Below are 12556 nucleotides of genomic sequence, written 5' to 3'. Positions count from 1 at the left end.
TCTTTTTGATATTTAAAAAGATCACTTTTAATTGTACTTCTTGGAATACCTTCATAATCTGGGTTATACAATTCCTGAATATACTGAATAAAATCAGGATGTGAAGGAAATGAAAAAGGCAAACCACAAACAGCAACCATTTTAGCTAATTCTCTACGATTTTTTTTTTTACTATATGTGCAGTGTGTGCTTCGGCTAGCCGAGTTAGTCATATTTAATACACTTTGAACCATATTAGAACCTCCAACTCCCATAGAATTTTCAGGTATGGGTATTCTATTTCTATTAGCCCTTTCTATATCATCTAGGCGAGCAAATTCTTTATTACACTTTCTCAAATGTGTTCTTAGTCGTCCCGTTCCCCCTTGTGTACCCGTAGTTACATGTTTCATGATCAATTTACATTTCGTGCAAGTAACAGTAGTTTTTTCCTCATTTGTACCAAAAATTTCCATACTAAAGATCTTTTAACACGTACAACGGTCTTTGAAAAATTAGGTAAAGAGGGGACTTCATCTTGTTCCGGTAATTCGGTAGCCGGACTAGTAGGGGTAGGGGTCTCATCATCTTCCTCATTTATTTCTACTTCCTTATCTAATTCTTCCTCAAAATTAGTAAAACATCTATTTAAAGTTTCATGATCTACTTCATTTTCGAAATTAAATTCAATAGGTCGTGAGTCTCGTGTAAAAGAAGTTTCATCAACATGAGTATAATCATTAGTATTAATTCTAAATCTAGGAGGTGGCAAATTTTTAAAATTAGAACTACTTCCTCCTCCCCTATTATTTTTTCTTTCCGACATTGGTCTTTTACCACTATATTTTTTCAAATTCATGTTCAAGTTTAGAATAATTAATATTATAAAAAACAAGCAAAGATAATATAACAAAAAATAAAATAACTTAATTAATAAACAAATAAAAAATTAAAGTTGGAACGAATGTACTGAACGTCTACATAAAAGTAGACGTATAACCAAAGCCAGAATTGAGAGATGCCAATTGAAGCTTCCGATTTACTTCAAATAAATCTCCGAAATTCGAACTCCAAGTCAATATCACAAAATAATAATTATGAATTTATGAGAGATTGAAAATTAAGAGATTTTATAAGATATTAATGAAATAGTTTGTGAATTTGTGATTTAAATGAAAAAATATGGGTATATTTATAGTGTTAAGGGGTAGAGAGGAGTGGGCGCTGTTTGGAGCCGTTTTGGGCCCCAGCCCAACGGCAAAAAGGGCCCAACGGCTTTATAACGTTCAACTTTTAAAAAAAAAAAAAAAATTGACTGTTGAACCGGACAGGAACCGGTTCTTACCGGATCGGAACCGGTTCTTACCGAACCAGATCAACCGAATATAAATCCGGGTTCCGTTTCGGTACCGGTTTCGGTACCTATAAGACCGGTTCCTTACCGATTCAACCGGTACCGGACTTACCGGTACGGGAACCAGACCGGATCGAAAAAAAAACCGATCCAATTGCCAGCCTTAATCCCATGTCAATTAGGACACCTTTTTAAAAAAAATAATGTACATATTTATTTTTATTTACGCTTATAATATACTAGATACAATGAGCTTGTGCAATCACGGGACAATAATTGTTGCTTTATTTGCCTATTTATATGTGTGATTTATAAATCTTAACGTAATTTTTAAATAATATATGTTACTTTTTTGTTTCAATTTATGTAGTACATGTGAAATTTTGAAAGTTAATCACATTTTTCTAAATTATCAATGTTAATTTAAATTTGAGATTGTATGAGTTTTAAATTAAAAAATATTTTTAGGGAAAGTGAAGCGAAAGACTTATTAGAGAAGCACTTTTAGATACTTGCAAAGAGAAGTGAAAAGTTTGTTAGGGAAAAGGCACTACACACACTTGTTGTTTAATGAAGAAAACCATTGTTGCTCCCCAATATACACGCAAGTGTATGTGGTCGCGCAAGTAATATAGATTCTTAAAGAAACGAGTTATCGTTCCCAAGGGACTTATGATCAACTTATATTCACTTAATTCTACAACTTAAAGTAAAAAGTAACATTTTCAAGAGTTGATGATTTATTGTTTATCTACTAATAATTATGTACTAATTAAACGTAACTAATTATGAACAACTTTGATATAATGTTTCAAGCAAGTTAAAAGCAATTCCAGGGCTGCAGCATATACTGAATATCATGTATCACATTATTGGCTTAGAATTAATTTCAGTTGTCAAGTTACTGGTTTATAGGGTTGATGGTATGATCCGGGTTATACACCTCTCGTCGCCTACCCCAGTTAGCTATCTAACTACATCGTTGAGCGGGGATAAATAGACTAACTGGCGAGCATTAAGATTTCATCTTATTTCATAACCAAGCAAGGTGTTTGTCTGGGCGTCACTCCTGAACACTAATCACCTCAATCTAATGGGTGGCCGAGCTCTCTATATTCTTTGGTCTATCTAATCTCTCCTCTCTCGATTTTAAGATTAGACACTAAATTTATCTTATGGTGCGCAAGCATAAAATACTAAAACAAGAATATAGAATTAACTCGCCTACAACTCGCCTCTGAAGAGGGACGTGTTGTGCCTCCTATCACGCCTACAACTCGCCTCTGAAGTTTCCTCCTTGGCGCGTCACGTCTCTCAGCGCGCCACAGACTCATCTCTAACGTACCACCAGTGGCGCGCCACAGACTCCTCTTTGACGTACCACCAGTGGCGCGCCGCGCCAACTAGTGCGCCAGCCACTGGTGGTTTTTGCCTTGACCATTTTCTTGCACATCTTTTCTCCGTCTTTCTTCGTTCCAACTCCACTTCCTTTAAGAGTTCCTGAAACAACTAATCATGTGTGTAAGTGTACAATCATCACAAATATAACAAAAATCAAGCTAATAGACTCAAGATTATTCCTCAATTGAAGCACTTTATGGGCAATTATAGACAACTTAGGCATATAAATATGCCTAAGATCAACCATCAAATTAGATAAAGTAGTATATGAAGGTTAAATTTCATATTAGTTCCCGTCTTTATAAATTTCTATAATTGACCCTAATTACATAAAGCAAGTTCCACTCTTTGTAAATTTTGAAATTTGATCCCAAGTTGCTCTAATTCATATGTTTTAAAATACTTTAAGTTGCAATTAGTAGTATTCTTAACGTAATTTTCAAATAATATATGTTACCCTGTCTCAATTATACAGTATGCGTGAAATTTCTAGAGTTAACCAAATTTATAGTATTTTAAATTTATTTTTAGTGCTATTTAAAAAGTAAAATATTAAAATAAAAATAAATTCTAAAAAATAAAATAATAAGGGCAAACCGGTCATTTGGCCAGCCAACAACACAAATTTATAAATGCATTTGTAAGTACAGGTGGACCAGCTTTGTGATAAAAAGAAACTTAGTTCCTGTGATTAATAGTATTCTTAACGTAATTTTTAAATAATATATGTTATATAAGATAATAAGATAATATATTTTCAAAAGATCCTATATAAATATATGGTCCTACTAATATCATAAATTAATAATTCTTAAAAATTACAAATATATCTAAGACAATTTAGTGAAATATGATTCTATTGTGTTCTGTTTTTTTCCTCAAAATCCAAATCTAGTTGAAGCTCATCTCTAACTTTTCTTATTGCATCCAAGAGTTCTGTTATTGTCTTTTTGAACTGCACCATAAAATTGTGAAGAGTTCTAGATGCGATAAGTGATTCCTTACCAATAACTGGTTCCAAAGATATAGTATCATCTTCAACTTCATCATCAACATTATTTTTTCCGATGGTATCCACAATTTCTTTTAAACTCTGGACCTCTGAACATGTATCACTTTTACCCGAATAATCCAAGAGGTTATTGACATCAATTTTATTGTGGTAACCGAGATCATTAATCATGACCTCAAGTTCATGAATGATGTTTTCACAAGTGGGTTCATTCAAATTCTCTGAGATCACATTCCCCAAACGAATTCCAGTGTCAAAAACGATTTGCTATTGTCTCTTGCTAAACATTTGTTGTCAAAGCAGGGATAGCAAAATTGATAGCATCCAAAACATTAATCTTTGTTGGATCAGTTTGTCCCAGTTTATAGCTTTCTAATATCCTACGATAAAATCTGTTACGATAATACATCTTGAAACTCTTATTATCCCAGCATCACAATGTTGAATTTTGGATGTCATGTTGGGTGGAAAGAAAAACAGTTCAACATTTTGTAGTCCTTCAATATTTCTATTATAGGCTGAACAATTATCTGCCATAAGCAAAACTCGTCTACCATGCATTTTGTGGTCAAACCAACGAATATATTCATCAAAAAGCACACTTGTCATCCATGTCTTTTGTTTGCACGATAGTGACAATTCAGTAAATATGATACATAAATTAGTATGATACAATGATTTTGATGTATTCGTTGTACTTTATGTATAAATTTTTTTATGTGAAATCAATAAATATAATACATAAATTAGTAAAATACAATCATTTTGATATAATCAAAATTAACCTTCGTTAAATCTCAAACCATTCTTTAAATTAATAAATATTAATTTATTGATTAAATAATATCTCTATAAAATAATAAAATTTCATGGTCCCACCTATATTAATTTATAGAGGCTTTACTGTAGGTGGACCAACTTTGTGATAAAAAGAAACTTAGTTCCTGTGATTAATAGTTTTCTTAACGTAATTTTCAAATAATATATGTTACCTCATTTGTTTCAATTTATGTGGTACATGTGAAACTTTGAGAGTGAATATGTTTTTCAAATATTGTAAGTTGCTAATTATTAGTATGATTTATGGTATTTTAATGTTATTTTCAAATAATATATGTTACTCATGTCATCCCAATTATACAATATGCGTGAAATTTCGAAAGTTTACCAAATTTGTACTATTTTTAGTACTATTTTAAAATTAAAATATTAAAATAAAAAAAAATAAAAAAAATAATAATAAATAAATAAATATATATATATATATATATAATAAGTAGGAATTAGAGGAGACACAATTTTATAATGCATTTGTAAGAAGGTGGGCCAGCTTTGTGATAAAGTAGGTGGGCCAACTTTGAGATAAAAAGAAACTTAGGGCCCGTTTGGCCATGCGATATGGTATCATGATATGGAATCATGATATGGTATTATGATATGGAATCATGAGATGAAACTGAAGGTTTGTTTGGACATGCGATATGAAATTTTTGTGTTGTATATTTTCTCATAAACATTAAAATCTCATAAGTTGTAAAACTATTAAAATAGCCTCAATTGTATATTCAATATTATCAAATAAACAAAAAAAATATAAAATCGAATAATAAATTATTACAAAGTTATTTGTTCTCCACTTAAGTAATTGTTTCATCTAACTTTAATTTAATAAAAAAAATTGAACATAAATTGTAGTGTACTTGTCTTTAATATAATCCTCCCACATGATATGAACAATTTCCTCATGTTGAACTTGCATTTGTTGATCATGTGTTCGAGAAGACGAACCAACATTGTTACTTTGAGCCATTTGTTGGTCAATATCCTCCACAACTATATCTTCATGTTCATAGACCATAAATATTTCATCACTACTTTGGTATTCTCGCAAATAATTATGTAACACTGCACAAGCTATGATAATTTTCACTTGTGTATCAATATCATAATGGTCCATGCCTTGTTTCAGTATTCTAAATCTATTTTTCCAAGCTCCAAAAGTCCGTTCAATCACATTGCGCAGAGATGAATGCCTATAATTAAGTAGTTCTTTGACATTTTGAGGCTCTCTTTCACTTCCTCGGTAATCTTGCAAATGATAGCATAGTCCTTTGTATGGAGCTAAAAATCCTTTTGTGTTTCGGAAACCAGCATCAACAACATAATATTTATCTACCAAAACCATTTTATAAAGAATTACTAAAAGCATATGTGACATAAATGAGACAGCTTTGTGTAAATAAATAATTTATTCTAAGGATGTAATTTAAAGTTACCATGTGGCGGAAATGGAAATTGTGACGTTGGTTCAACAAGTGCATTCTCAAGTACTTTACTATCATGTGCAGTACCTTACCAACCAGCAGTAACAAAGGTAAATCGCATATCAAAATCACAAGCACATAAGACATTTTGTGATGTTCTTCCTTTGCGATTACAATATGCTTGTTGCACCGCTTTAGGAACCTCCCCTTCTATATATGTTCCATCAATCGCACCAACACAATCCTACCAAATAAAAAATACATCAATATTAGTTTAGTGAACATAAAATAAATTGGAAGCATTATAGAATGCACTTCATAAAAATAATGTTTGTAAGAGTAATAAAAATAGTGCTTCCAAGACAATGCAAAGTCATAAAATAAATATTATCTCTTTAAACAAAGTTGATAGGAAATATGTAACTAAATACTAATAACTTACACATAAAATATAAATGTGCACTTATTAAGGCCATAAAATAAATTTATTAATGTGATTGAAATTTTACCTTAAACCAAGGCCAAAATCGAGTATTATGTCGAATTTTGGAATGTACACCAGTCATATTTTTTGGTTGTATAAATGTTGGTGCCATCTTGCCAATTGCCTCGGCAACTATTTTAACATGCCGGTTAATTGTTTCAAGTGAATGTTGGTGAGAATAATAAATTTTATGTCGGTGAGAATAATAAATTTTAAAAAGTAATGAGTGATTATAAATTTTATTTACATATGAAACAAATGGTTAGTAGATATAATGTGGGGGTTGTTTTAACAAAATATAATCTCATGGATCAATTATTGTATTAAAATATCTCAAATCATGATATGGAATTAATTTCATATCATGGTTTTTGGAGAATATAATATCACCTCTCATTATATGGAATCAACGTAAAATCGCATGTCCAAACGTTGATTCCATCTCACGATACCATATCGTGATATGGTATCGCATGGCCAAACGCCTACTTAGTTTCTCTCTTTGTAAATTGAGAAACTTGACCTCACGCTCCTCTAATTCCCACTTATTATTAGTACTATTTAAAAATAAAAATATTAAAATAAAAATAAATTTAAAAAATAAATACATATAATAAGTAGGAATTAGAGGAGACACAATTTTATAATGCATTTGTAAGAAGGTGGGCCAGCTTTGTGATAAAAAGGAACTAAAAACTATAAAAACTGGATAGTTTAAATATGTTTAACCCTTAATTCATATTCTCATTAAAGTGTATTTATACTATATATAATTGATAAAAAAAAATTATTTAGATAAAAATGAATTCTCTATTTTATTATGTTTATAGAATTCTCCAAACTCATTTTTAAGTAAGATTTGAGTTTGAAAGACTAATATTGTTTTAAAAAGTAGTTTTCAGTGTCATTTAAAGTTTCGAGTGTGGGAATGAAATTTTGTCGATTCCATCAGTTTATAAATGTGGAATCTGATCAGTGAGAGTTGTTGGTTTTAGATTTGGAGTCTTCTTGAGAATCTGAGACCCTAAATTGGAAATTGTTGAGAATTTAACCTTTGAGTTAACTTTAGTCAATATTCAGGGTTCAGATGCTCGGGCCTTGATTCCAAGAGTTCCATTGGTTTCGAGGGATGATTTTAGACCTAGGTGAGGTCTTGGTTAATTTTTGAGAGATCTGAATCTTGTTTTAGCCTTTCTAGGCGTTATATTAGTTTATTGTGGTCTTCACGTATGTCAGATTAAGGAGACCTCAGATTCGTATTTTAACGATTCCATTGAATCTGAAACATCGAGTATAATCGATTTGCATGTGTGGTTTGTGTGTACAGGGTTCCGAACAAATTATGAGGGTCCTTTCGATGATTTTGTGTTGGCCGATGTTTCTGGTACTGCATCCTTGCTCTTGCAGAGGGCCTTCGCTTTTACGAACTTCGATTTAGCGAAGATCGGCTCGCAAAAGTGAGACTAAGTTTTTGGGCGTGGTTCGCTTAAGCAAATCAGGGCTTGCTTTAGCGGTGCTCGCTTAAGCAAAGCCTGGTTCGCAAAAGCGAGACCCCCAATTTTTGCGGCATCCGCTTAAGTGACATAAGGGAGGGTTTTTTGTTTGAAAATTTCGAGGCTTAAGTCCCATTTTTCTATTTTTGAGCTTGGCAAAACCTTTGGTGGCGATTTTGAAAGGATTTCTTGTACTAAATCATTTGGGTAAGCTTTTGTAATCTTAGAACTTCATCTCCCTTTGATCATTTATGGATTTCAACAGTAAAATTTGAGATTTTGATTGACAAATGACAAGATTTTTCAAGAACTCAAGTTCTAAACTAAAATGGAGTTGTGAATTGATTTTAAGTCCTTTTTCGAAATGATTTTCACCAATAAGTTTCAACTGCATTGGGTAATGATTTCAAGTGAAGAATTTCAAATTCAAACTTCATTTTCAGAATTGGATTTTGCATATTGACTCATTTTTAAAAGTATATGAGTTGGGTATTGTTGTTTTCGGAAATTTATTGTGAATACTTGATTGATATAGATTGTGTGGCTTTAGACATTGGCCGAAAAAAGAAGACTCAAGTCTTGAAGTGACTAGTTGGTTAAATTAAGGCAAGTCATCTCCTAAACCTTGTAATTTAGTAGAATTCTTGTATTGCCTTCATTGTGTGCGTGTTAGGAGTAATGGGAATGTGGTGAGGGATTCATTGTTCCACTTGATAAATCGTAATGAATAAAAAGGGTATTAAAGAAAAGATTATGTGTTGATCATAATGTTTTGTGAATTGCCTTGTTGTGATCCTTATTTGATTGATTGATGAAGTGTTTGATAACATGAATGTGAACTTGAATTGCTTGAATCGTTGCCTCTTCCTTATAGTGTGAACTTGCTATGTTCATTGATTGTTGTACACCGTGATGAGACTTGTGATACGCAGCCGATGAGAAATGATTTCGGCTATAGAAATGATATAAAGCCGATGAGAAATGGTTCCGTCTAGTGAGATAATATAAAGTCGGTGGGAAGTGGTTCCGGCTAGTGATATGATATAAAGTCGATGGAAAATGGTTTTGCCTAGTGATATGATATAAAGCCGATGAGAAATTGTTCCGGCTAGTGATATGATATAAAGCCGGCGGAAATGGTTTCGGCTAGCGAAATGATATAAAACCGAGGGGAAATGGTTTAGACTAGTGATATAAAGTCGATTGGAAATGGTTTCGGCTAGTGATTTGATATAAAAGCCTATGGAAAATGGTTCCGACTAGTGATATTGTGTTGAAGGAAAATAGTTCTGGCAAGAGATTGATTATTGTGATTTGATGCTTATGTTTGACTTGTTAATTGTGATTGATGCACTTGTTATGTGTGATTGACTCTACTTGACATTGAGATTGACTTACTTGATACGTGTTGGTTGTGAAATTGTGACTATTGGACTGTGATTATTGAAACTTGTGAGTTGTGCACTCTAGAACTGTTAGGTTTGGCTAATTTATGTGCATGTTGTAGTTTTAGGAGGTTCGGTTTGGATGAAAGGAGTATTCATTTTCTAACTAAGTTGCTTGTTGAACACCATGTTGTTGGTACTCACCCCTTGCTTCTACACTTGTATAGGTTCCAAGCCCAATATCATGTGATCGCTCTCTCTCCCATCTTCGAGGCTTGTCAGAGAATTGTTGTGAGGTAGTTGTTTGTCATCCTGGCGGACCCTCTAGTTCTTCTTTTTATGCTTTATTCTATTTGAGAAACAAAGAGTTGAGATATGTACTTATTTATTAATTTTGCACTTATGTATTAGTGACTTGTACACGTGACAATCATGTTTTGGTGTGTTAATAGAAAGAATAAGTTTTCCGCCTTTATGTTGTTTTTGCATTATCTTTCCGTTTTTCTTTTATTTCATTGGATTGAGACTGACTTGGCTTGGTGAGAATAGACAAGTGACATCATGTTAATTTTTGGGTTCTGACAAATTATTACTAAAGTTCTCATACGAAAAAAAAATTGGCAAGTTATCTAATTTTATCCAAATTAGAAGATCCAAGGTTTTGCTAATTTATCAAAACTTGAGTAGCAACTTTTTAGCAGAGTTCAACCTAATCTTAACGTTATGGATTGATCAATATTGAGATTGGATATGTTTTTGTATACAATATTTTTATTGGCATAACACGCAGTTTAAGTATAAATTGAATGTGAATTGAGCTCACTTCAATTTCCGTTTCTTTATCCCTTTGAAATTTTGAAAAGTATAATCATATCCACTTTACACAAGTACTTAATAACCTCTTCTTAAAGTCAATTTTCCAATCCTTTTAACAAAGATGTCCAGAATTGAGGGCAACCCAATTTTTACCAGCAGCCAGATAGTTCTAAACTCTAATTATATTTCCTTGAGAGTTCAGACAGATTTTACATTGTTCTTATTCTTACGTGAAATGGTGCATATCTCAAGAAACTATTTTGCTTACGAAGCACAGAAATAAGAGGTTAATGTGCCAATATCAAGATAAAAACGCCACGATCCAAATTAGTTTTCGCTAAACCATTTTCCAATAGGGAAATCAGTTTGAAGAGAATTTTTTAACAGCCTAACATCACATGCATCAAAGAGAAGATGAAAATATTACTTCCCAGAAGTAGAAGAACCGTCTGCTCTGTTATCTGTAATATGTACACACTCCACTGCTCGTAATGGTGGAGGCTCATTAAACTTCAGTACGTAGGCAATGAAATGAACAGACTGCAACGGCATTATAACTTGAGCATCTAAATAGGCATTGCAGGAGAAACACCATACTGATAGATCACTGCTCCAGAAGGAAAAACAAATGGAAATCCATAAACATGTGTATCTTCAGCTCAAAGATGTGACGACTAAAATGATGAAAGATATTGACGTCTTGTCTCACAAAAGTTACCTAAAGCTGAGGGCTAAAGAGTGATCGGCCAGCTTGTAATGCTCGAGCAAGTGCTTATTAACAAATCGACTGCAAAGAACCTCCTTGCAACACAAACATAGCCAGTTCTCTACTGGATGTTGGCACCTTCAAAAAGTTTTTTGCACAATGTCACCAAATTGTTTTCCTTCCAACAAGAAATTCCATAACCATTTACAGCTAATTCTCACAGGCATAGTAGGTTTAATAACGAAGTCAAGCGAAGTAAATTAAAACCAGTCCTTCCTAGTCTGGAATAACTAGAAGCATCTATACAAATGGGTGGAAGTGTATCAGATCGCTAAATGCCTATGTGATATCTGAAAACCAAAGCAATGAATGGACTATTAATTCCAATATACAGACTTAAAAACTACAGAACTGAGAGTGGACTGACCAGCAAGTTCCGTAAGGACATACAGTAATGCGTTGAAATAGCACAATGCGAAACATATAATTTAGAACCAAAAGGATATTGATGTATAAAATTTACATTTCCTTCTTAAAAGATAAAGAGAAAGAAGTACTCTAAATATGTTTATTCAACCTTGAAATCAGTCCATTTTTATTCTCTTTTCATGTTTTTGAACTTCTCAAATTGGAACTTGCTAACTAAGTTGCTCGCTCTCCAAAAATGTTGTTGCACCTGTGTCGGATCCTTCAAAAATGCATTACTTTTGAAGGATCCAACACACGCCCGATGACATTTTTGATGAGTCCGGGTAACACAGCATGCTAACATTTCATACATTCTCTATTCCTTATATTTGGTGTAAATTAGTAACATCACCACAAAAAGAGAACTGATGTAAGGTCCTAGACACAAAGGAGTGTTTAGCGCCTACTATGGGGTGCTTGAAAGGGGAAAAAATACCACAACTGTTAAACATGATTGTTAATTCGTGATACTTTAATCTAGAAACAAGTTTTGAATAGCTAAACATTGAAAGTCTAAAAGAAATAAAATGCTTATTAGACTACTTATTGCATAAAACAATTAACACAAATTAATCTCATTACAAGCTCAAAAAAGAAGGAAATAAAATGAAACAAAGACAAATGTACCACTTGACAACTTAGTGTGCCAGGAAGTACAGTAATACCATACAATATAATATCATATGTACGGGTCTCTAGGAGTTTGCAAAGGAGAAGAAAATATAGGGCTGTAACAAGATGAACCTGTTGCAAGGAGTATCAGGAGTTGGAATATGGGTGAGATCAGATGACAAAGAAGCCAGGTGATCACAGTGAGTTTTGGCCTCAACCCAACCTGATTCGGACCCGTATAGCATCAATATCTCATCTTCTTCATCAATAGGAAGTAAAGACAATGAAGAAGTTCCAGTTGCCATGGATCTGGATTGATGAAATACGATTATGTTAGCCACATTTGACAAATTTAACTAAGGGACAGCATAATTTTGCATCAGCTATAGAAGACTTTGAAATGCTATTTCAATGAAATCTGAACAGAAAAGAAGACTCGGAAATTATCAATCAATTGTCTGAATCTTTTTAGGGAAAAGAAGAGCATCTCACTTAAGAGTTGAATGACATGAAAAAAAAGAAGAGGAGCATGTAACACAGCACCAGACTGCAGCAAAGTAAAGTTAAGCACTCTAAAACAAG

The 12556-nt window shown here is 32.8% G+C and overlaps 1 protein-coding gene across 1 annotated transcript; it reads right to left on the bottom strand.

The window, feature by feature from the left end:
* Positions 1 to 10578: 10578 nt before the first annotated feature.
* LOC125807228 (uncharacterized) lies at positions 10579 to 12279 on the bottom strand. Its single transcript, XM_049486949.1, has 3 exons — positions 12107 to 12279; positions 10907 to 11032; positions 10579 to 10795 (listed from the first exon to the last, which is right to left on the bottom strand). The coding sequence occupies exons 1-3, from the start codon at positions 12277 to 12279 to the stop codon at positions 10612 to 10614; spliced, it is 483 nt and encodes a 160-aa protein (XP_049342906.1). The 3' UTR covers positions 10579 to 10611.
* Positions 12280 to 12556: the final 277 nt, after the last annotated feature.

The sequence above is a fragment of the Solanum verrucosum genome, unplaced genomic scaffold (assembly GCF_900185275.1).
Source record: "Solanum verrucosum unplaced genomic scaffold, falcon-dt-bn FXZP01000153.1, whole genome shotgun sequence".
In the NCBI taxonomy this organism is placed as follows: Eukaryota; Viridiplantae; Streptophyta; class Magnoliopsida; order Solanales; family Solanaceae; genus Solanum; species Solanum verrucosum.
This window is presented reverse-complemented; position numbering and strand designations above follow the sequence as displayed.